Source organism: Strigops habroptila, chromosome 10, assembly GCF_004027225.2.
Source record: "Strigops habroptila isolate Jane chromosome 10, bStrHab1.2.pri, whole genome shotgun sequence".
NCBI classification, from domain to species: domain Eukaryota; kingdom Metazoa; phylum Chordata; class Aves; order Psittaciformes; family Psittacidae; genus Strigops; species Strigops habroptila.
The window spans coordinates 5,260,432-5,286,250 of record NC_046359.1 but is presented as its reverse complement, the minus strand read 5'-3'; the positions used below and the strand labels follow the sequence as shown (position 1 = coordinate 5,286,250).

At 40.6% G+C, this 25,819-nt stretch overlaps 1 protein-coding gene across 2 annotated transcripts; it reads right to left on the bottom strand.

The window, feature by feature from the left end:
* Positions 1–1,782: 1,782 nt before the first annotated feature.
* LATS1 (large tumor suppressor kinase 1) lies at positions 1,783–25,536 on the bottom strand. Of its 2 annotated transcripts, XR_003993573.1 has the most exons (9): positions 25,266–25,536; positions 20,106–20,614; positions 15,986–16,136; positions 12,633–14,161; positions 11,408–11,474; positions 8,060–8,642; positions 6,821–7,003; positions 6,475–6,581; positions 1,801–5,472 (listed from the first exon to the last, which is right to left on the bottom strand). XR_003993573.1 is itself a non-coding variant. In XM_030500015.1 (8 exons), the coding sequence occupies exons 2-8, from the start codon at positions 20,454–20,456 to the stop codon at positions 4,957–4,959; spliced, it is 3,420 nt and encodes a 1,139-aa protein (XP_030355875.1). In that variant the 5' UTR covers positions 20,457–20,614; positions 25,266–25,536; the 3' UTR covers positions 1,783–4,956. The 2 variants fall into 2 exon arrangements, 1 of the variants encoding a protein (XP_030355875.1); XM_030500015.1 differs by lacking the exon at positions 11,408–11,474 and having other exon boundaries at positions 1,783–5,472.
* Positions 25,537–25,819: the final 283 nt, after the last annotated feature.

Genomic DNA, 25,819 nt, shown 5'->3' with positions numbered 1-25,819 from the left:
TAAGATAAAGCAAGCTGTTGATGAGTTTCTGCAATTCTAAGCATTACTGTATCACATCACTTGGTTGATGAGAGCTAGAGAGATTACCCTCTTTCCAGCTGTAGGTGGCTAATGAATGAAAAATGGTGCCACAGTTCCACTCACTCCCCTCAAACCAAAGGTATAAGAACCAGGATATAAGAGAGTGTCTGCAATAAGACATTGGTTTCTGCACCAGCACTCTGACGTGTGCACTTAAAGTGGACTTTCTCAAAGACTGTTTTCCCTCCTAATAACATAAAAGTTGTTATATGTTGTCATATTTCTCAAGGAATGGCTTCATGATATATGATGTATGCATAATAAACTACAAAGATTTAATTATTTTGATGAAAGAGGCAGCAGACGACAGGGAAAGAGCACTAATAAACTGAATTCTTCAATATCAGAATGTATACTTTTGAGAACAGGTTACAGACATGAGATGACAGCCAAGTACGACAACATTTCTGCTATTAAACATATGCAATTTTTTTGTTACCAGTAAAGCTGTTGCAGCATAAAAGGGACTTGGGGAGAGGGATGTGAAGAAGAAAAATAAACACACTTGGGCAACTTGTGTTTACATTTGGTATTTGATTAGCCAAAATAAGGATTTGATTTTCATTTCTTATAAAGATCAATTGTAATTTTTTATCACCCCAGCAGGTGTTATGCTACAGAAACTGATTCTGAGAAAACAAACAGTTTCTAAAACTCAGGAATGTCACTGATTACCAGTAGCTGATAATTCAGTCAGGCTGGTCACAAGTGCTGGAATTCTCTCCCTTATTCTGAAGTAACTTTTAAGTAAGTGTCAATTTAACCATCCACTCACACATATGCCCTCAGTCAAATATGCATGCTGTGCTAACAGTTCAGCCAGCAGAGGCAAGGAAGCCTGCTCTGCTGGCTGCAGACAGAGGCAATCTGGTGCTCCTGCACGAACGGGATGACGCTCTGGGGTACCTACTAGAAAAGTCAGCATAAAAGATGCATGTTCTTTTCATAGGAACATCAAGGGGCTCAAGGATGATGGTCTCAGCCACTACCACTACTTAACCCCATGAAACCCAGACATAGCAGGGGGCATTTAGAGATCACATACCACATGTGTAGTTGCACTACAGGTACGCAGAGACCTGGCAAAAGGAGGATGCCCGTGTCATGACAGAGACAAGTACAGAAATACTCAAAAGATCGGTGAGTAACTTGCTATGGCTGTGAGATAATGCAACATAATGTTAAGTTTACTAAGTAGGCGTGTAATAAATGAATTTGCTTAAGCAGAGTAGTGCGATGGTCTATGTATTTAATTGGAGAATCCAAAAGAACCGATAGTCAGAAGGATATTTATAATACAAAAAAGACATTATATATACATATACACACATGGAATATATCTATATATATTTATATAGATATATATAAATCAGTAAACTTGAATAGTGCCTTTATCAAGAGCATCTTAAGGCATTCAAACATTTTACTACAACACTGACCCAATTTATCATCTTTTTGCTTTGGTTGAATTAAAGCAAACAGATTTTAAGGTCTGATCTGAAACACCAAAGACACCTGAAACCAAAGCCTAATAGTATCTTGGGTGGCAGCAGCATCGTCTAAGAACCCACCCACTGCACTGCCTGTTAGCTGAATACTACTAAAAGGAGTCTAAATAAATCATTTCCACTCACAGCTTTGCAACAGCAGAAGATAACATCAGTCTCAAAGAGACTTTCTAGCCATATATCCTATAGATTCTATTACAAATCGAGGATAGAAAAGACACAGCAAGAGGGCCTGCCCTACGATAGAATGCCACTGAGTATCAAGTAGTATTTACAGTACAGTTACAGGATTATAGAATACTTTATAAATACAATTAATATGTATACAAGGGCACATAAAAGAAATTTGCTTTCATGCTATACAAAGTGAAAGTAACCTGAACTAAAACTTACTGCAGAATTCCACAGCTGCTGGTTAAGAGCCTCTTTGCTCACCTGCCTGTACAAACCAATCCCCATCATAGGTCACCAGTGAAACACCCATGTTTTAAGCAGCAGCTATGAAGAATCTCAACAGACTCTGAATCTACGTATGAAACGAGAAGTTTCAAAACATGGGTCAGGCAGAGCATGTTGGACAGTTGTGACAACATTTATGTAGAACTAACTTTCTCAGAGAACTTGGACTGTCACACACTACATTTCTGCAAGAAAATATACAATATTGCAGCATATAGGTGGCAAAATTCAAACAAGGTATACTACGACTTCTAACACAAGGTAACAGAAAATGCCAGAAGCACCTACCAAATTCTACAGGTGAGAGGTCTCCCTGTATTTCTTTAAAAATTGCAGAATATTTAATATTTCAGTACTTGCACGTGTCCTTAAAAAAAGCAAACAGTTTTGCTTTTATGGAACTGCAGTGATGCCTTTACAGGACCCTTTTTTTGTTTTCAACACATTGGCTAAAGACCAGTTATAGTGTAAAACAGGATATACCATAATACAATGCAGGCAGAGGAGAAATATGCTCAGATAAAACGGCAATTTTAACAGTCAATTTAATGAAGAATTGACATTATTTTCTCTGCACACTTCACAAATGGTAAAGCAGGCTTGATTAAATTACTTTAACCAGTAATATATTATACTTTACTCCAAGACAAATAGACCAGTTTTACTGGGATACTTAGTATGAAGGAGGATAATCTTTAAAGTTTATTTACATGGGAAACAATCTTTTTTTACATAATATATAAAATGGAGTAGTTACACACTGCAGCCATTTTATACTATTTAGGCTAAATGAAATGAATCTTAAAAGCTATTCTATTTCAACAACTGTGGAACAGGCAGACAGAACATGAATTTTATTAAGATACAAACCCATTTTCATTACAGAAAGTAACTAACTACCTGCTTGAGAAAAGAAAACCATCTTCTAACCATGATAAGGACTTCACAGCAGAGGGATGAACTTCCACAAATGTTTTCTCCTGTGACCGAGTCCGTTTAAGACATTTCCCCGCTGCCAAACTGCCTTTTCTGCAGTTTACTCCTTCCTCAGTTATAACTTTTTGGACCACACTGGAAACTGGCTCACTCAGATGAATACACTTACAAGACACCTCCGAACACTAAACACCAAGCGGTTTTTTCACTGATCCAGTATTTTGCACAGAACTACAGACAGTTGCACTGGCACAGAGACACGCACAGAAAGGGAAGAAATGGCCTGAAGCGCACCAGAATTTCTTAAACCAGCTTGGTGAGAAAAGTAAACTGGTAACTGGCGTTTGCTGCAAGAACAGCTATGAACACCAATTTCATGATGTTTAGACAGTCACAATGCCAGTGCAATGGCACAAATAATTCAAGAAAGCAGTAATGCTTACAGGCACATTATTAGACTATCCATTGGAACTCAATTCCAAGGAGGAGGCAATGTTATAAAAGACATGAAGTTTACTAAAAATAGTGCATTTTCTTTACCACTGTGTTAGCTTCAGGAGAAAGGAGGGGAGAGAGAAGGAGAGGTAAACCCCGTAATTCTTCCTGCCTCTCACTTGTAGCTCGTGGTCTTGTCCCAGGGAAGCTGCTTAGAGGGTTGTCCCCCTCCCTGGTCCCAGCAACCTCAGCAGGCTCAGTACCCTCCCACCATGAGACCCAAGGGGATGTCTGCTCACCTGCTGAGGGAAATTATGAAAACAGTAATGCAGAAGGCAGCAGACACAGCGGTGCAGTTCCTAATTCTGTTATGAACTGGACTGTGAAAGATGGACCACTGAAATCGTAGTGATGGCTCAGATGGACTGGTGCATGACATTTCTCCTCACTGTCTGCGTAACTAGGAGGAAAACTATTGAAGCCAGTGAAACTGCTCTCCACAACAACAGTCTCAAAAGCCATAATTTATCATCTTTTCTCCATTACTATCTCAAACATGTAATAAAGAAATTATTCTAGAATTTCTTTTTCAAACTAGAAATGTCAACTAAAGCAGAACTGTACACACTTTACAGTTTGGTTGTAGTCAGGAAACCAAACTACATTTCAAAAACTGTTTTTGCTAAAGTTTCTTTTCCTCTCATAATGATAGGAGAACTGATGACAGGATACAATCAAGTTGCTCCCGAGTGAGCAGTCCTTCTGCTTTAGGAGTACCAGGCACATGCTACAGCATTACTAATGTAAAATTCAATTACTATTTAATAAAATACTACTTCTAATTCTTTATCACTTTACAATCACACTATAGCAAAGACTGATACTTTCTTGTTCCAAAGCTGAGAACTATACCACTACCACAGCAGCTGGAAACATTTCACCAGAGAGATGGCTCAGTTTTTCCAACACTGCGAATTATCAGGCTAAATACAGTGAGAAGTGAGGTACAGCAGCCTTTTTCTTTTTTCTCTTCGGAAATGTATGAGAGAGCTCTATTAAGCATAAAGCAGGTTTTATATTTGGTCAATGCAAGGAAAAACTGTCATTAAAAATTCTGAAGCAGAGATTTGTTTTCTAAAATTATTCAGTATATGTACAAATAGATAACAGGCATCATCTTCAGGGAAAAAAAATCTTGATCCCTATTTCCTATTTTGAGTACTTAGAGTACAGAGAACCAATAATAAAATTCAAGTGATTTATTTTTTTTTCTCCACCTAACATCAAATCTCTCTCTTCTAAATTAAAGAATTAATAATGCTGGAATAAATTAATATTTGAGAAGGATTTCCCTGTATTCTGGGGAAACAAAATGTACAGAGAGGGAAGGAGAAGACAATTTCCTTAGTGTTTTAAAAATAAAAAGCGTGCATGTATTTACTGTAGCAATCTTTTCTTAATTCTCTTAAGAGAAGAGCCTTTTCAAAAGCTTCAGCTGCAAAATAAGTTTATTTAGTTTTTAATCTTTATTCCTCTACTAAACATAAACCAGGTCACGATTCTGAACTCCTCTACCTGCCTGTTCGTCGTCATCATCATCATCTGACTGCTGTTCCGAGTTTTGGGAACTACCATACTCGTACTCAATGGGCTTTGGATTGTTGTATGGGTAGCCATTGTCATCAAAAAACCTTCGGAAGGTGAACTCATAGAAAGCATGCTCAGGATGCTTTCCATTTTTGTACCATCCATTAAGTGTATCGTTTCTGTTCCCTTCCTTATCATCATCACTCCACAATTTATCTGGATCAACTGGATCAAAGTTGGATGTGTCTGTAGGATGGGCAATTTTGGGAATGTAGAAAGCAGACTGCCGCCGTAGATCGCTTGAAAAATCAATTGTTTTAAAAAATGGATGAGCTTTTATTTCATCTGCACCATTTTTGCCTAAGCGATCTTCTGGCCCTCGGCAGAGTTTAATGATAAGGTCGGAGGCCTCTGGAGTCAATTTAGCTTGAGGTGGAATATGAAGCGCAGTTTGCCAGTTGATAACCTTTAAAGCAAAAAAGAGGTGTTACTCTATATACGATTTCACAAGAAAGAAAAAACACAGTGAAAATTAAAACAGCAAAACAAAAATACCTCCAACAGGCACAAAGCAATCATTCAATACATATTCACATTAGAGAGGGGAAAACATGAAGCTACTCCTTCAAAAACACAATGAATATTTTGCCTGGAAATCTGGCAAAATCCAGGTAAAGTTTATTCACATTCTAAATCTAGAGTCTGGCATGGAATACCCCTACTATAAACCAAGAAAGGTACCATGAAATCCAGCACCTGGAACCCCCTATCAGGCACATGGCTTACAATCTTAAAAAGGTGAGGCAAATGAATGATGATTTATTTGATGCACTGCAAAGATTAACGGATTTAAAGTTAGAATAACAAAATCCAATCCTGCACTACATTGGAGCCAACTACTATCTTGCAAGCTGAATGCACTTTTGCAAAAGTGGCACCTGCAGAAGATTGCCCTGGTGGTTTCTGTGAAACAGCTGGGGCTCAGGAAGGAACAAACCAATGGCTCCCAGCTGCCCATGACCCTGAGCAGCCACAGTTATCTGCTGCTCCTCCACCTCTGCATGCTGAGCACCTGCAGGTACATCACCAAAGGAAATCTGCAGGTAAGCAGGCATGGAAGCCAAGGGATGGGAAGAACGCTCAGATGCTGGAAGAGGAGGAAAAAAAGTGGAAGTAACAACTGGAACAGGTTCAAGAAGTGAGAGGGAATGGCTGACATCTGAAATGTGATTTTTAGTTGGCATGCTCACTTAAGACCAGATAAAAGATGTGAACGTGATCCTTGAAGTCCCTTTACAAATTAAGTGCACCATCACAGTAATGTGAAGTTTAAAATCTTGGTATTTTATAGCATGCTTGGATAGACTAGCACTCTCAAAAATCACCTTTGACCCCATTACAAATTAGAAAGACTAGGTAAGTTTCAAGCCTACTTTTTCAGACTGTTAATAGCAGGCTTTTAAAATACCTTCATTTGTGTTTCCAGTGGTGTTTGTGCCAGGAACGGAGGCTGCCCCACCAGCATTTCAAAGAGAATTACTCCAACACTCCACCAGTCGCACAACTGTGTGTACCCTGAAATGAAGTCAAAACAAGGTAGTCAAAGCCTTAGTATAATTTTAATCTTGTATTTCTGAGAATAAAAAGGGTTCACAACAGAATTCTATTCAACACTTAAGATTCCCATATTAACAACTATTAACTGTTAGTCAAAATATTATACGCTTGGCAGAAGTGGCAGTGTCAGGAAGGTGAAGCAAGCTGCCTGAGAATCAGTCACTCTGCAGTGAGATTACAGTACAGAAACGCATTACCTGTTCGCAATAACACTTCTGGTGCAATATAATTGGGTGTGCCAACAAGGGAATGGGCCAGACAGCGCTGATGCTGACGTGCAGCCCTGCGTTCAAGTGGCTTCAGCCGATCTCCACACCTGCAGTTTGCTGGGTCACCCCATTCACTGCTGAAATCCATACTGTCTTGACGTGCATGATCACCTATAATCGAGTGAGAAAGATGATAAGATTGAGGAAGATTAGTTCTTATCTAGGATGAAATTTTCTTGATCTGTTAACACTTCTTGTTTTAAGATAGAATCAGCTTCAGTTTCAACAATCAATCTCAGAGTTGAAATGGTCATCAACAGCAAGATTTTGACTTTTTGCTTATGATATAAACTACTAACTTCTGAGAACAGTGGGGTTTTTTCAGTTATTTTTTTTACATAACTATGAGAAAGTGTCAAGTTTAATCTTTTCTTAGTTTTTCCTTAACATAATCACACTGGGGGTACAGGGTGTATATTGTTCTGTAAACAGAACCCCCCCAATATTTAAAGCATCAAAAAAGAAAATTGGATTTTAAATCTTCAACTTCTCTCCAGAGACTGTGTAAGTCTGGCCTAAGATACAAGATATTTTGATAAAAACAAGTCGAAAGTAATTAAAAAATTGTTTTTGATGGTATGGTTTCATTTTTGGAAATTAAAAATAGCTTATTACAAAATTTCTATTTTAACACTCTTGGAACTGTGCAATTTTTTTTGCTCTTTCTTTTAGTTGATGTTCTAAGTAATCAAGTAGGATTTCTATAAGCCTTCTTAAACCTGTCTCAGAAATCGACGGGTTACGCTAAAAGCACATGAGACACTCAGAACTTGGGGCAAGTTGGGTTTTTTTTAACTATCTTTAAGATAGTTTTAAATGTAATTATAGTAATGTAAATGTAATGTCAGGAGTAAGGACTGTTGTCTACGTAATTATCTTGCTACTGCTGGGATCTTCTCTTTCCAAATTGCAGAAGACACTAATGGGACAAATTTACAGCAGCACAGCTCAATCCTTCTTCCTTAAGGAATCAATGCTCACACTTACAGTCTCTCCCATACTAAACGTTGCTTTCTACAGTCTGAGTGGTGTGCAGGCATATCGTTAGATGCATTATTATTCTGAAATAAAACAGCACGGTCTTCTTTCTACTCATTTATTATTTAATTCCTTGCGAAGAATGACATGTCAAAGAAATAACAAAGAAGCCTTTTATATTTCTCTTACCACTTTGGTAGTATTTTGAATCGTGGGTCCATCGAAAACCTGTACAGAGCCCGAAGTCAGTCAATTTAATATGACCATCGCGGTCTATCAAGATATTATCAGGTTTAATATCTCTGTGGATGAAGCCCATTTTATGAACACTTTCAACTGCACAGGTCAGTTCTGCTGTGTAGAACCGTGCCAGATTTTCTGGAAATACACCCATTCTAATTAGAAGACTCATCATATCTCCTCCTGGAATGTAGTCCATTACAAAGTACAAATTGTCCTTATCTTGGAATGAATAGTACAGGCGAACCACCCATTCATTATCAGCTTCTGCAAGGATATCCCGCTCAGCTTTCACATGAGCGACTTGATTTCTAAGCAAGACGTCTTTTTTCCTCAGTGTTTTGGTTGCATACAATGCATTAGTATCCACTTTTCTTGCTAAGCAAACTTCTCCAAATGCACCAACTCCCAGGGTTTTAATTTTTACAAACATCGACTTGTCCATTTTAGCTCTTCTTAGCCGAATATAATTCGACTCTTTCTGGCACAACATTTTCCTCATTTGATCTCGGGCTTCTGGTGACAATCCAACCTGTGCAGCAAACAGAATTAAATCTGAAGAGTGAACAGTACTCTTAATTCTTGGTGATCTTCTTATATTTACAAGGCTTAGGCAAAGCAAACTGAATACTTATATGCAGCATGGAAAATAATACTTAAAGGGGTTTTGCTCTGGTTTAATGTACACATTAATATTCTGGGAACACATGTAGGAGTGATGAAAAAAAAACAAAAGGATCGCTTTCAACACCAAAATGCATGAGGTGCCATGCACCAGAAGGTTCTTGGGAATACGTTCTTAAGGTGAGAAAGGGTAACTTACAAACTACTGATAAAAACTGCTGCAAGTAATACTTATCTGAGTAACAGTGTGCATCAACTGCCTCCCCGATTCTCTCTGTGGAGCTAAAGGAAGCCAAGCCAAGCCTAGAAGCAGTAAGAGGGCTACTTAAGGAGCTGCTGTGGGAAAGGCTTCCACTCTCTAGCTACAGCAGAAGTCATTAAACTTCTGCTCAGTCAGTGGAATTTCAGCGCAGGAGGGAGCATCCAACTCTCTCCCTCTCACGCTTCCCTGCGTAGCTACATCAACCAGATCTACCTGGCACGGTTTCCTACTGCCTGCCCACACCAAGCATGTGTCTCTGCCACAAGCCTAGACCTGATCTTTTCACATAACCCACCTCTTTCTAACAGGACTTCAGTCACTCTCTACCTGTCTCCACTCTGCATACCAACCAGTTGAGCAGAGTAGTTTCTTTGAAGCATCTCACTACTCCCCGTGGTATCAATTCTTGGCTCCTACCTGTGTATATACCCCTCCCTATCTTGAATGAACATCCCTGGTGTTCTGTCCGATACCACTAACATTCTGACAGCTGAAACACTCACAGGCCACACATAACTCATCACCGACAGCGTGGAAACCCTTATCTACAAGAAACACACTGGGCATTCCCCTTGTATTCCAGCCTGGCTTTTTCCTAGTGTATTTTTGCTGGTTTCAGTTACTTTAAAGTGCCATTCAACTCCAGTGCCATTTTTCTTGACACATTTCAGGCCCTGGAATCCAATTATCTCTTCTTTTTGGTTTTAATGTGAACAGAATCTTTCTTCAGTTTTTATATTCTTTTCACTGTGATGCTACCCCCGCACAGTTTGATGTTCATTCCGTCTTTTGTTTTCTGTCAGCATTTTCAAAATCTTACACGTTCCCTTTTTCTAGCATCTCAATTATTTTATCTGCCAACCTGGCTTGAAATTACCATCCTACAGCAATGATTTCCAAGTTCAATTCAATTCCCTTATTTTTTCCTGGCCATTCTGATCATAAAACTGAACATGGCCAAAATGAACCCCTGCAAACATCACAACTTTGAAGTTTTCAATTTCTTATCGTCACATCTTACCGATTCTTAATACCAAATCTTGCTGCTTCTATCTCCTTAAAGCTTCAACTGTTTAAGATATTGTCTGCGTAACAGTACTCAGGACTGTCACCAGGATTAGGTAACCACTAGTCTTGGCCTGTAGAACCTCATGTTAATAGATGACTTCTACTTTGCCTTAGAACATAATTTGAAGCAAAGTATAATAGATGTGACTGAGAAAAACAGCAAGATAGAAGATCAACTAGATATCATTCAGTGTCTTAAAAATGCTTTTAGGAATACTGTATATCACGTATTAAAGAAAATGGTGTTAGAACACAGTAAATTTCTTACAGGCATCATAACAAAAATGGATCCAAAGGAGATGCAATTAGGAAAAATGCATACAAAATACTTGTCTACCCAAACAAACTTCACGAGGAATATCAATTCAGTAAGATTTAAATGGGGAAGGATGTTTCAAATTTCAGACAAAATGTTTTGTCTGCATCACACAGGCAGTGGTTAGGATAGTTAGAACCAGGCATCTGCACTTTTTCCTATGCCATCCACTAAAACAAATGCCAATCGCAAACTGATCACTCTCTGCATTGCTGATTTTTCCCTACAACTCTCCTCAACTAGAGCATTTACCAAAAATTAACCAACTTTTGTCAGCTCACAAGTGCTCATGCACATACATGTCCCATTATTTCTAGTCAAGGCCAGACACAAGAGCTTCCTGAATTGCTCTATATCACACAATTCACTCTTGTTCTGCTCGTTTCTCATCTTGCTGTGTCTTAAATCATTACTTTTAGTTTGTCTTTGCAGCAAAAACGTCTAGCATAATTCTTGGCCAAATTCACACATCTAAATGTGAATAAATATTCCTGAGACAGCTCCACTCTATTCTTTAGGAAACCCGATAGCATAGAAAAATGTCACATATACTAGAAATACGCCACCCTGTGAGGGTAGGTATTTCTGTAGTGGGACCCACTGTTGTGGGATTCCTCTCCTATACTCTAGTCAAAAAGGAGAGGTCTGCTGCAGCATTATATCCCATTTTCCACCCTTCATCCTGTAATTAAACATCCCAGCTTTAAATCTAGTATAAATATCAAAAACTGCATTTTATATAAGACAAAACATTTACTAGAGTGCTTTAAATGCACAACAAAAATATCAAGGAAAGTTGCATCAGTGCTTTCATACAAGTAATACTTATGCTTGAGATACTAGGGAACACAACACAGTAAGAAGGGAAAGTGAAGTTTGCAAATCAACATTAATTATAATCTTACATTTAAATATTCAAAAATAGTCAAAATAAATTCATGCTTAATTTTGATGCAGGATTGCATGCAAAGCCCTCTAAAAAGGGATCATGCTATTCTTAATAAAGACTGTTGCTCCAGAATCTTACTTGTCTACACAGGGATGGAGGCTACAGAGTTCAGGAAAGCTTCCCACACCTTAACAGTTTAAATCAGCTGTTAGTGGAAGTGAAAAGGAAAGAGAGAAGACTAAGAATAAAGATCTAGAAAGAGTTCCAGGAAGAAATCTTGCTAACATTTACATACTGGTGATTAAGCAAACACTTCAAAAAATACTACAACTTACAGTAAGAATTTTCAAAGAGTAAGAAAATACGGATTTAAAAAAACAGCATTACAAGAAAGCGGCATAAGCCAAATGCATTCTTTTACAGAACAAATTCAAAGGTACATCATACATGTCAAACCTGCAACTGTAATTGTTAAGAAATATACATAAGTAATACATCTCAAATTTCCATTTCTGCAAATCTTAACTGCACTGCTTCTCGCTATTTCCTCTTCTGAAATGACATGTATATATCAGCTCCACTTTTTACCCTTTGGATTTGGTTTAAAACAACACTGAAATCCCAGAAATATACCACTGACTTCATATTGGCACAAAGAAATTGATTTTACATGTTTTTATTGATATCTGGGTTTTATTATCCCATTCAATTACCTATCGTTTAAAGAGATCGTTTAACAGTCTGGAGCTGAAGGCAAAAGGTACCATGTCTCTTTCATTCTAAAAATCTAACTTTTAAATATAGATTTATTTATTTATCTTTTAATTTAAACTTAAGAAACCCTTTGTCACTACTGGAAACAAGCTGCAGAACATAAAGGTATCACTGTTTGGGAGACTATATAAATGCATTAACCAGCCTACCACTTGTCCCTGCTTTGCTTGTACCTGCAGTGTTTGTCTTTAAAATAAAATTAAAAAATTTAAAATCGTTAAAATATTGTATATAATTCACCCAAACCCCAAGATTAATTAGAACCCATGACTAGGAGCCATGTAGTTAAATCTCTGTTCATGCAACAATGATTTTGCTTCTGCTGCCTTAGCGGACATAAGCCAGAGGAACTGCATTTAGGCACGCAAAGATTTTACTTGAATTAATTTCTAGGAAGACAATGAAGTACGTAAGCAAAGCAACTAAGAACTTGCAACATCTCAAACACAAAAACTAACAACAGATTTTTATAGCATGATATACCACAATGTCCTATTTATCTGCACTATTTAAGCATCCTACAATTAAGACACGCTTCTTAATACGGGAACAGTTCTAGTCATAGGTTTAGAAAGAAGAAAGAGTTTACCCGCATCATCTCATTCTCTAGTTGTTTTTTCCGATGCAAACGCTGTTGATGCGACTTCAGTATATTCTCCACGTGCTGCTCCATGAAGAACTTAAAGGCCTGAGGGGAATAGCTTTGAATGCGGGACTCTCTTCTTTCTTCATCTTTCTTGTTTTTTCTAACAGGAACAGGTGATGTTGTAATTTGTTTCTTTTCTTTATCTGTTGAGTCAACACATTCGTAATTCTTTTCATTCTCATCCTCCCTGGATAAAATAGGTGGCTCCTCCTTGTTGAGCTTGGGTCCTGCCTCATACAGATTGACAGAGGGATTCTGGTGTAACAAGTGTTTTGGGTAAGGTGGGGGAGGACCCTGGTAATTTGGAGCTTCCCCAACAGGAGCCATAACCGCCATGTTTGTAGATGGGCTCTCAGAGAAGGGAATGGTCTGAACGGTTTGCACTGGCTGTGGCATCCAGGAAGGGTGACTGGGCGCTAGGGCAGTCTGGAGCTCAGGTTTTAACACACGCATACTTTTTACTGGTGGCTGAATGGGAGCTGGTGTTATAGCTGTTACTGTGGTAGCTGAAGGCTGAGAGCTGCCGGAGTGACTCTGCCTATTGCCATGATGGTTGTTGAAAGAATTTGACCGTACGGGAACATTGGGCTGCCACGCAGGCATGTCATGCCCATTGCCAGGCGATGACTGTGGCTGCACAGGGGAAGGCTGTGACCAAGACGCAGGTATTCCAGCTACAGTTGTATTGTAAAGTTCCATGTTGTGACTGTTCCTATTTGGCACCATCATTGCCTGAGGAAGATTCCCGTTGGTGTATGCCGGAGGAGGAGCAGATCCCCCTGCCTGCATCTGTAGTGCTGTGGGACTTTGCCTGTTGGTTGGATTCATGGAGTATGGGGGTGGCTGGCGACTCACCGAGTTCCCAGACACCACATTTGGGTGAACTATGAACTCGGCCTGACAATTGCCATTTTGCATTCCAGCTCTTCCTGAGGGAAAACTAAATTTGCTGTTGGCAGAACTCTGCATGATTATTGGTTGCCTGCCAATGGGGACAGTGCTCATGCCTCTCTGACCCTGCGTGGAAGAATTTATGGGTGGAGGATTCATAGGTGGAGGTGGGTAACCATCCTGCCACGCTCCTGGTGGCACCGGAGAAATACGGGAGATCACATACTCCATGTTTCCAGAATAACGCTTTGTTTGAGAGTTTGGTTCCCAGGAAGGAGGTGGAGGAGTCGTTCCCCTTGGAGGGGGTGTCTGTCCTCGAGGAGGTGGAGGAGGAGGAGTGACGCTCCTTATCTGTGGTAGGGGCGGGGGGTTCACTCTTTGTCCATTGCCAGGATGAGCCTGAGCAAATGCTGCAATGCCAGATCCAGATAACGGCCTTCCCACATCAGGCTGAGAGCTGGGGCTTTCCGAGCGATAAACTACACCATCTCCCAGGGAAGGCCCATGCCGCTGAGGAACCAAGGACTCCTTAGAACCCTTCCAGCTCTGCTTGCGGTTAACTGACTGCTGTACAGTCCCTCCTTTTACAAGAAGAAAACACAGCATTTATATTACTAGAAATACTTTCTATGTACTGCTTTGAATATTTTATTATTCAAAAGCATATTATAATTAGCATTAATTACTACAGAAATAGGATGGGAATTCTCCGACATAGCACAATCCACTGTACTTCACAAGAAAAAATTCCATCTATCAGTACACACCAAGCTATGGTAATACACTCAGTATACAGTGTAAGAGCAAAGAACGCAATAAAACTCTACTATCCGAGTTTTTAGAAATTACTTTCCTGAAGATGCATTTTGCCTCGATTGCAGATGCACTCAATTTTTAATTGAAAAAAAGATGGGAATATGCACAATTATTAGGCACACTATGTATGCCTCTATTATTAGGCACACTAATCATGCACACAAGCAACTCTCAAGAGATGCTCACTACAAATTAAATAAAGCAGTAGCATGGAAAAAAATACGTTTAGTCACATCGCTATTCCTTCCAGTTTAACACTTACAAAACATTTAAGTGTTTTTAAACTAAAATTTAACTGAATGTTGTACAATCAGAAAGCCTGCTTACACTCTTGTATGCATACAGTTCATCCAAACTTGGTTTATTCCTTGCATGTGAAATTTGATACTTTAAAAGTTACGTTTTTATGAGTAAAAGTGTTGCAGAGAGGCAAGAATTCAAACTGCATTAAAGCAAAACTGAACTCTACAATATATTTACTTCATAAATGCTATTTTGCATCATATAAACAAAATAATACAGAAGGAACTGATAGCACATGCAGACTTACTGTGCTTTTTACACTATTACTGAGATACTTGTAAACACATAAGTAGTGTAACTGCTGAAAGTCACCGTGTCTTCAGTTAAAGAACGTGTTAATAACTATCTTCACAAGAAACAATGAAATTCATGGCTAAATGGTGGCATTTAGCTAGAAGCTTCATACAGGCACCGACCAAGTCTGCTTCACAGTCTAAATGAAAATAGTGCTGTACTAGGCTACTCTTGATACCAATTCTTCCTCATACCTATATGGCCAATTTAAAATGTCATGTTACAGTGCTAGCAGCTCAGCACTCAAGTTTTATTTGAATAAAGTTCAGTATTTCTGCTGCATTTGAAAGTTACTTAGGTGTACGCTACTAAAGCCTGTTCAAAAAGAAAAGCACCAAGATGTGTTAAAAATGTGCTTGCATATGTTAAGAGAGCAATAATAGCAAGTGGTAATGTTTTGACTCTGTTGCTACTATAGTCTGTCCCCTAACATCTACGAAAACATGAAGTCTGCCTTAAAAAACATACAAACAAGATCCGGAACCAAACAGAAAATTAAGCAGAGGGGGGGATTTTGAAACAGGACATGCTATAATACAAACACTGCAGCCATATGATACATAAACACACTATATAGACATAAAAATACACATACATAGTGCTGCTGTATGGCAGCGTGTGTGAAAAGAGAGACAAAAAGGAAGAATTCAGTGCTCACCACTGACTTCTAAATGGCGCCTGACACTGAGAACAAAACATAGGCATCACACCAGTGAGGGACAGAAATGACTAAAACGAGATCTGAATGCCATTCCTGATATTAAATACTTACATACAGTACTAAACTCAGTTATAAGAATTGTTTAAGAAACATCAAATGTACCTATCTTTCAGAAGAATTATACTATATACTTGACATGCTATTTTTAAAAGCAAAAGAACTGTATCTCAAATCTCCCCTGTTCCATTGTGAGCACATGAAGGAGGAATTTGATGTTTTATACATTTCACCTATAAGAATATGCTCAGTGAGTCACTATGGATACACCTACCTGGTGGTTTCATCCCTGCATTCACAGGCCTTGCTGCTGCTGCAACCATCTGCTCCCGACGAGGATCCTGGTAGCTCATTTTACTTATAAATTCGATGGCAGCTTCTATACTACGGTTGTTAGTTTGTCTAAGAGCTTGTATAACCATATCCTAAAGGCAAAATTATACGCAAAAGATAACTTACAAAAAAATGGCAAAAATACCAAAAATTGTGGTTATTTGGCCAAATACCCTCCAGTAATTTTAACAAGTACATAACTGATTTCTCTCAATCAATTTCTCTCAATCAATTTAAAAATACTTTTAAAATGCTTTCTCCACAACAGATCCTCCAAAGCACTAACATAGTCTGGATCTTCAGGGACAAAGTTAACTTGTTGAAGTGGTGTAGTGTGACGTAAATCCTGTCACCTTGTTATTTGTACAGTTTGCTTATATCAGTATTTATTACCCATACACACTACCCAGGTACCAACTAGCCACATGATGACCAGAGCTCCCTTCCAACCTAAGGTATTCTATGAAGATACCCTAATGTGAAATTCAGAACGTTGGGTTTAGCTCATCTTCCTTCAACTCAGCATGACTTTCGTCAACAAATACCCATTAGTTTCTCCCTAAGAATTCTTCCTGATGAAGACAGCCTTATTGGCAGAAATTGTTATTTTTGTGGTTGTGTGTTCTTAGAGCTCCAAATGCAAGTTTAGATCTGATGGCCAATCCCATCTCTGTCAAGGGAAAATGTATTATGCACCAGTGGTTTTTCCACTGACTTGAATGAGATGAAGGTCAAGCAGCAAAATTCCAGAGATGGATGGAAGACAGGCACTGCTCTCCCACTTACATTGAACAGGATCATTGCAACTGACTCAACAAGTCTGAAACAAATCCACAGTATGACTTCTTATAATTAAACACACTGTCCGTAGTGATTTGTTATGGATGTACTTTGTCATTTGGAAGCAATCATTTCAGTTCACACTACGTTTGAACAGGTTACCTACATATGACAGCATTCAACTCCAACTAAAATCAACGGGACATCAAAGCGGGCTCACTCACTATTGATTTCAAACTCAAACCCACATTTACAATTTCACCATGCCTATGCACATTTTTAACACTACAAAACCACAAAATTACATACAGCCTTCAGAAACAACAAGTTCAATGAACAAAGCAGAAACTTAAAGAAGGATTTTAACATTAAAACAAACAAACAGAAAGTCTTAAGGTTGTCACAATCTTTACAGACCAGATGACATTGCTGAAAAAGCAGGTGCAACTTTTGATCTTACAGCTCCTTCCCGACATAGTTATGACTACAACACTTCTACTGTTGTAGGCAAGACTGATGCGTTGCAAAGTAGTATGTTTTCAGCACCAGCATACTACTTGATCATTGTGCAAAGAGGTTAAGGTGTTCAGAGTATTTAATTTCCAATTTGGATATACTTTTATGGGACCCATCATTCATTTCTACCTATTGACTTGAATTCTCCTTTTAATCAGTTTCAACCCCAAATTTACTGGGTTTTTTTTAGCCAAGTAATTCTACAAGGTAGAAACCAAAATCACCAGGCCATAAAAACACACAGAACTTCAAAGTACAGAACCAGCGCTATTTTAGGAGATTAAATTTAGTTCCCTCTCCACTAACCAGAGGATATGATTAAGAGCCAAAGGATCTCTCTCCTCTCCAGCTGAAGAACAAAAAACATGGTCACCTCTGAGACATGAAGTATTCAATGCCTCCAAGAGTATCACCTTACACAGAACATATGAGGACTGAACCTGAATCCTAATAAGTGAGAAAGATTTCCTGTAAGCTATTAAGGATGGTTTTAAAAACAAAAAAAAAACACAAAAAAACACCCCCAAACCCAATGAACTGCATTCTCTCATAATGACTATACACATATATATGTAACTATCTATAGACACACTATATGTATATACCTGATACTGACAGGTATCTATCTATCTGTTCAGCTTTAACACTGAATACTACCTACTACTTGAGGGGTGCAGGGAAAAAACAGAACATTTGTGACATTCAATATATTTTAAAAAAGGTACAAAATAAATTATGTTTCAAAACTTTAAGTGGTGACTGAGTCACCAAGCAGTGACTCCACAATAATGGCAAAGAGACAAATCTGTATTTTTACTTTAAACCCACTTTCAAGACCTGAATGAAATCGCTTTAAAAGCTGAGATGAGGAAACACTGCTAATACAGATAGCTCAAAATCAGAGTAAATGAAACCAAAAAACAGACTTGGTACCTAGCAGTTACACATGGCCTCCACCACAGACATATTGGGGAGGTTAGACTCTACAGAAAGCCAGTAATGCACCTGACATCACAAAATGAAGAAGTTCTACATGTGATCTGCTAAATCACAAACATGCCCAGTGGAAGTCAGAAACAGCCCAGACCAGCTGCTCACAGCTGGCCAGCACACCCCAGTCCATAGAACAATCTCTGCTCAAAATACATTCCCATTTCATCCCTACTTGCTGTCTCAAATACCCCCCACCAAGAAAAATGCTTTCTTACTTCAGCTCTATCTGTTCCCGGTGGCGTACACGGGCCAGGGCCATATGGACTATTGTGGCAACACAAGTGTGTGTTAACACATGGCAGAAACGGCTTACACTGGCACTGTGCCTGAAACACGGTCCATAGAATCACAAGTGTCCTGGGGATTTTCAGTTGTATCCAAGAACAAAGCGAAAGGCTTCAAGATACAAAGGATCAAACAAAAACACCAAGATACCTTTCTAGTTTGTTAGCCAGCCACATACCATTCTTTAGTTTGCAAAGCTGACTGAAGGTTCTATCTGTAAAAACAGATCTGAGAACTGACCTACTTAAGAAATGAAAGGAAAAAAGAAAACAACCTCAGCATAAACCACAGAGCAGGAGCAAGGTACTCCAAAATAACTTATCATTAAAAAAATCCTTCTATTCTTACTAGAACACAGCCTGGCCTGTGTATCTGAGAAAGCAAAAGGAACATGAGAAACCACTATCAGCACCTGACACTGGGACGTTCTTGAGGAAAAGCCAGTTGATAGTTTTGGAGGTCACTCTTGATAGGAAGTGGATCCCTCTATAAATACCACAGCATCACAGGCAGCAGAACTCGTGAGCTGGTCACTGCTGCAAGCAGTGCTCTCCTGTAAAGGCAATCCCTGCTGTGGTACTGTGCCTTCTTCCTTTGGAAAGATGAGTGGTTTGCCAGCTTCTTTTTAAACCTGCTTTTGTACTCAGGTTTTACAGAGAAGGCACGAAAGCAGGTGTAATTTACTTTGACATGCAAGTCCCAGTAATAACACAGGAGCTACAAGTGTACTCATTTTTTATTCCTGGAAACCGTATTTCAGACTCCTTTCACTTATTGAAATCAATGGAAATATTTTGAGTCAAAAATTTAAACAAATAAATTGAACAATTATTTAGTTCCCTGTTATTATAATGAAAATAACAGCAGATTAATTATCTACATCCAAGATTTTCAAGAGACTTGACATTTTTGTCTTGAGAACATACCACAGAGAAGACACCCGACAACTAGTTTTGTCAGGTACCTTGTTATTTTCTCTCTGTTGGACAAATTGCATAAGAGAAGGACAGCCAAATTTCTTTCTCCGCAAAGTTTGAGTTTCTATTAGTCACAAGATGTAAAAATCTCATTAAAATTGATTTCTGAAATACATGGTACTGCCTATCAATTCAGAATGGCCATGTTTTATCAACATATTTTAACTGAGCATAATCCAAAATCCCATTCAATATCAGAGGCAAAATCCATTCTACAGAGCCCAGTTCTCTCTGCCTAAAATTATATAAGACAACTGACTCCTAAGACATAAGAACAAACTGCACAAGATGCTTAAAAGAAAAAAAAAGCCAAGCCTAAATCCTTCTATTCCTCTGCTTCATCCCCTACTATTGCCAGTTACATGTCCTAATTAGAAACCTACCAGGTTTTGAAGAACCTATTTTGCTTATCATATGCTGTTCAAACATTCCATGATCAACACCCCCTCCAACCTTAACTAATGGTGTATAGTTAGCAGCACACCAAATCTTGAAAATAAAACATTTCACCTCATCAAAGCCAGCAGCTTGTAAGTCTTGCAGCATTTGTCGATTAACCTCTGACGTTCCTTTGACAGCTGAGGTTGTTTCATTTGCAAAAGGCAGAAGCGAGTTTCTGATCTCCTGTAAAACTTTATGGTATGTTACAAATTTGGGGGGATTTCTGCCTTGTCTCGGATCTTCAGATAACATTTTGCCCATGCTGTGATCAGCTTTAGCAGCATCTGAGGGTTTAGGTAAATTCCTGAGGCTCTCTCGTATTTCCTGTAGCATCTGCTGGCTGCTGCCAGTATAGTTACTGGCAGGAAAAGTCTTAGGCCTCATTTGTCTATAACCTTCTGGCTTCTCACTTCTCTTCATGAAAACATGTATATATGCAGCCTCCACCAAGGACTCGCACACACCAAAATTCAAGGAAGGCTGGCTGGTAGCTTCAGAACTGGGGAAAGCAGTGGCTCTTCACTGTGAAACCATGGTTCCTGTAGTGCTGAAGTTCGTCACAACCCAAAACTGCTATCCTGTTAACAAAACGAAACAATCCCGTTACACATACAGCATGACAAAGCTCACAATGTAGCATTGGTGGCAGTGAAATGTTCACATGCAGCACAGCCTTTACAGTTACACCATGACAGGCTTCAAACAGTGCATTAATAAAACATGGTTTAGGTGCCTCAAGTCCAAATGGTCCCGAATTGCAAAGGCCGTGGACAGAGGGAAGAGGAACTCGGTGTGGAGGACAGGGCTTTCAAGAGCAGGTATGAACGGCTGCGTGTGCCACCCCATCACAGGTTCTTTGCCTTCCCCCTCTGCTGGGTGCTGCCTCCGTTCATCACCCACATTCTCTCCACCAACACTCCTATAAGCTGAAGGTGCCAACTCCACTACCCAGTTCGCTGGGACATGGACTGAATATCCCAGTTGTTCCAGCAATCCCGATTACCAAGCTCCTCAAATAGATGGAAGCGAGAAGAACAAAGTACATCAGTGAGAGTACATAATCACCATGATTTTATCCATTCTGCAGCAGTCACGTATGTAAAAAGTAAACACTTGCCTAGCTCACCCCATGCAACTTTATGATTTCTTGTTCCAGGTGCCATTTAAACCTGTTAAGGGCTTTCTAAGCTTTCACAGACTCTTAGCCCAAGTCTCCTTGAATCAGTCTTCACCAATAGTTAAATAATTTTTTCAATTATTTTACAAAAGGGAAGGTGAGAGCAGGGAGAAAGAAAACAAAGAAAATTTAATCAAACTCTCACTGTAAAACTGTTTAACAACTCAAGCATCAAATTCACCGAGAGCATAGCTGTGACATTTGGTAAGGGAAACAGAACTTTCTGCCAAAACCAAATAAAAAGCGTTTGCGCTTTGAAGGCGCTGACTCATCAGGGAAAGAACCCTGTGTCTGCAGAGAACTTGAGTCTGCATTTGTGCGGTGCACTCGCGAGTGGTGCGGGTGGTGAGGCAAAGGACACAGCAACTAAGGCGGAGCACTCAGGAAGGTACAGAGCATTTGCCTCTTCAGAGTATCACAAATAGAACTTTTGCAGTCTCTACACACAGAGGAACATCAGTTACTAACATAGCACAAGATACAAAAATGCTGTATTTCAGCACTGTCTCCTCTTCGCAAGCAACTAGATGAATAGTAAAGCTCAACTAACGCTGTTCTTTTACTATAATGCAATGTCTAACAACAGCAATATTGAAACGTTTTAATTTCCTGTTTCTGTTTCTCAGTGTTAAAAATTTGCATTCCTAGTTTTCTGAAGGATTATTTTTGATGATTCAGATGTCTGCATCTTTTGTCTCAAAGATGCAGCATGTAAATAATTGTTTCTCAAATTAAACAGGTGTCTAAGTTCTACACAGCCTACACAGAAGTCATTCTTTCTTCATGCAGCTTTTACTGCTACAATATTTGCACTGTCATAAACCAATTAATGATTCAGTTGATTGAGGAAGAATAACATGAGACGTTAATACGAAAAAGAACTACATACGTCTAATACATACGCAAATTGTGTGAATTAAGTACACATGCTACCATAAATTAATAAAACCTGAAAGCTTGATGTAATACATAAATAAGGACTGCAAAATGAAACACGAAGGAGAGACGCCCACTTAGTCCCCTTCCCCTTGGAAATCCACTTCAGAAATAACATAATTCCTCTAATGGAACTGTCTAAATCCTAAGTGCTTTCTTTGCCCTGTGATGGTTTGAAACCTTAAATTAATATAACTACCAAAGTACATTTCAGTTTTTTCCTGCAGCCTGGTAGCACACAATTCTTCAGTGCTCACGGAATAAGGAAAAAACATCAGACATGTAAGTGAATTTTAATAACAAACAGTGAAGTTTTGCTCAAAGCATTAAGAAATCTGGATTCAGCAGGAAGTACAGCATGAGAGCAATTAAAATGTAATTTAATTTTGGCCACTTTCAAAACAGGCCATATTTAAGACCGCATTGAAATACTCTGTCAAAAACACCTTTTCCAAGTAACTACATTTACTACATAGTTTTGCTATGGATATTCCTTTTCTTTCCAAGAGACCTGCTTCAAAACACACGTGTTGGATATCCAAGTGCGAGGATCTATGTTAATAACAAAAGAATTGCTACCTCCAGAAAAGTGAAACCTCTAGCATAAACTCATCCCAAAACACAGGACACCAAGGCTTAGTAATTCAGATTACTTGTTCAAATTCAGTCAAAATCAAGAGTAATGCCTAGCTCTCCATTATCAATCTAGATAAAACAGTTGGTATTGATCTTGTGCCACACACATACCAATGAGAGAAGAAAAAAAATGTCCCTACACAAATTCCAATGTCCCTACAACAAGTTCCAAAGGCCTGGAATTCAGGAGAAAACAGTTGTTTTGCACCCATGTATTTCACCATAACTTCATCTGGTATTTCAATGTTCACTTCATGGTTATACCACGGGTAGCTGAGATAAACAAATCTAACACCCCTGAGAGAAATCCAGGTTAAATAAACAGGACACTTAAACCATAAATGAGGAGACACAGAGTCTAATGCGGGGGGGGGGAACAATCAGCTTGTGCTCCCATTTCTTTAGATGCAAAGCTGAGAGAATCATATTTCTTTCTAAAGCGAGAAAAGAGAACTTTAAGACAGGGATACTCTAAGTGTTTCATAGCTATTATTTTGCTGGCAACCGCAGCATAACAGGATATTTCCAGTCTTGGAAAACACAGCTGCACTTTCACATAAATTTTTAGCAGAAGCAGAGCTTTACCAGTGTGAACCAGCCAGCCCACTTATCTCCCACCACTTACCAATGCCAGCATAAGTGTTTGTAAGGCCACACAGAACAAACCAAGCTAAGGGACTTACCCAGATGAAAATGACAACTTTTTCTTGGTGGGTTATTTCTGTTGGCAGCAATGATGGGTAACAGCAGTTTGATGGGTATGCAAAACTACAGTCCTAATTGCTCAGAAACCCAACTGAATAGGTGCTCCCATTAAATGAAGTACAAAAAAGCAAGTATTACTACAGTTTACCTTGCTTTATATGTAAACCCCAAAATTCAGAAGCCACCTCCTCTTACAAATATTCACACACCTTCTAAAGCAAGAAAGTTTTGACTGCTCAGGAAGAAATCCATTTCACTTCTGTACCTCTTAACCAGCAACCAGAAACTGTATCAAAGAGAACTGACATCTCTTCCCCCTTGCAGTTTCGTATCATTAATTGTGATAGATCTGTTTGTTAATGCAGCTGTTTCTGCTGATGAAGTTCTACATTTCCCCAAAGGAATTAAAAAAAAAAGTAATAATTTTTCAGTTCTTTTCAAAATATGGGATAATTTCCTCTAAGGTCAAACTGTAAGGAAAAAAACCCCAAAACTTTTATTTTTACAGTATAATCATGAAAGATTTGACTTAAAAAATGGCATTAGAATGAAAACTCAGAATTGTTGCATGCAACTGTCAACATCGTCCAGTTTTTTACTGCACAAAATAATACACAGCTTTATAATGGATCGGTAACATTTCTCATCTACAAAAGTTTTGAACACACTTTTAAATACTCATGTTTCCAACATGAGTTAATGCCACACATTAACCTATTTTGGTTCCATCTTTCATCTACTATTGTAATAACTTATTTTATACATAATCACAGTGCTTTATTGCTGGGGGGGATGAAACAATAAAGAATTTGGGAGACATGAAACCAAGTCTGTAGGGGCTTGGTTCAAACCAACAAAAGGAAGCTGTTCTTCAGATAACAGGTCATTGAGCCGTAAAGCAATTTGCCAAAGGATGAATTTCCGATGCTAAAAGTTTCCATCGGATGAGGAGAAAACTGGACCCTGAAAACAGTAAATAAACACAACCACACACAGTCAGGGCAGGCTGAGCTGGAAATGACCAGAGGCTAGCTGAACACTGGGAACACTGTGTGTCTGCTCCGCTTGTTTCCATTCTTACACTCTGCTATCTCCCTCAGCAGGACACAGCTCTTCTTACGGACAAACGCATTCCCAGTTACCCGCAGCAGCAGCAGGTTTCGAGCGCCTGCTCTCTGTGGCTACGGCAGGACAGACACCGAGCACCAAACCGAGCGCTGCGCTGGCACAGACAGGTACCGCGGGGACTCCTGCAGCACCGCAGCGCGTCAAGGCCCCCTGGCCCGGCAGTGCTGCAGCGCCAGGCGCACAACAACCACGAGTACCCGGGCTCCATCCCCCTGCACCGGGACACCGCGTTTCGCCGCCCGGCCAGCCCCAGCCCGTGACCCGAGGGCGGTCTTGTGCAGCGGCGCTGGGCTCCAGTACCGCCGGCCCTCTCCTCCCCGTCCGCGCCGGCGGGGCCCAGCACCACCGCAGGGCCGGCGGGATACTCGCCCGGCAGCGGCGCCCGTCCCGAGGAGCTGACCCCCAGCGAACGAGAAGCCGCCTCCCGAGACACCAACCCCCAGCGGGGGAACCGGAGCCCGCAACGTCCCGGCCGCTCCCGGCAGGGCGAGAAGGGCCCGGCGCGCCCCGGTCGGCCGTGCCGGAGCGGGCTCGCTATCGGCCCCGCGCTGCGGCCGCGCTCGGCCTCTCGCCCCCCACCCGCGGCCGTTGCCCAGACCCGCCGCCGCCGCCGCCCCTCCTCGGCCACCGCGGCTCAACGGACCTACCTGCGGCGAGAAGGTGGCGGCGGCAGCGCCCCGGGCCCGGGCGTGGGCGCACAGAGCTCGGCCCCGCCCGCGCGGCGACGACCGCCGCGGCCCTCCGCGATGCCGGCAGCGGCTCCTCAGTCCCTCCGCCAGCGCCCGCCGCCGCCGCCACGGGCCTCTCAGTTCGGCGCCGCCATTTTGTCGGTGTCTCCGCGGCGGAGGGCTTCCCGGATATGGGCAGCTCCCGGCCTGCCTTGCGCGGCGGGCGCCCCCCCTCCCGCAGCCCCGACCCGGATGGAGCCCGGCGGCCGGCGGCAGGGACAGCAGAGGGGTCGGGGCTGCGCCGGGGCCGCGGCAGAGCCCCCGCCGCCGCCAGGCTTCAGGCACTGATTGTGCTCCTCCGTGGCAGAACCGCGCCCGGTGGGTAAACACGGATTTCCCATCGGGGCACAGTTGTGCCGAGCCTCCGTGATCCGGTTGATGCCCCAACGAGGGACTGGTGAGGGACCAACGTGTGCCAGTCACCAGGAAGGAAAACCCACCACGTACCCGTCCGGGATGCACCTCGCCCGTTT

Coding starts and splice junctions, on each gene's coding strand:
- LATS1 (XM_030500015.1), bottom strand. CDS start 20,456: ATGAAGAGAAGTGAGAAGCCAGAAGGTTATAGACAAATGAGGCCTAAG. Junction 16,137..20,105: donor AAGCTGCTGGCTTTGATGAG/GTGAAATGTTTT, acceptor TTTTGCCTTTAG/GATATGGTTATACAAGCTCT. Junction 7,004..8,059: donor TTCAAAATACTACCAAAGTG/GTAAGAGAAATA, acceptor ACTCGATTATAG/GTGATCATGCACGTCAAGAC.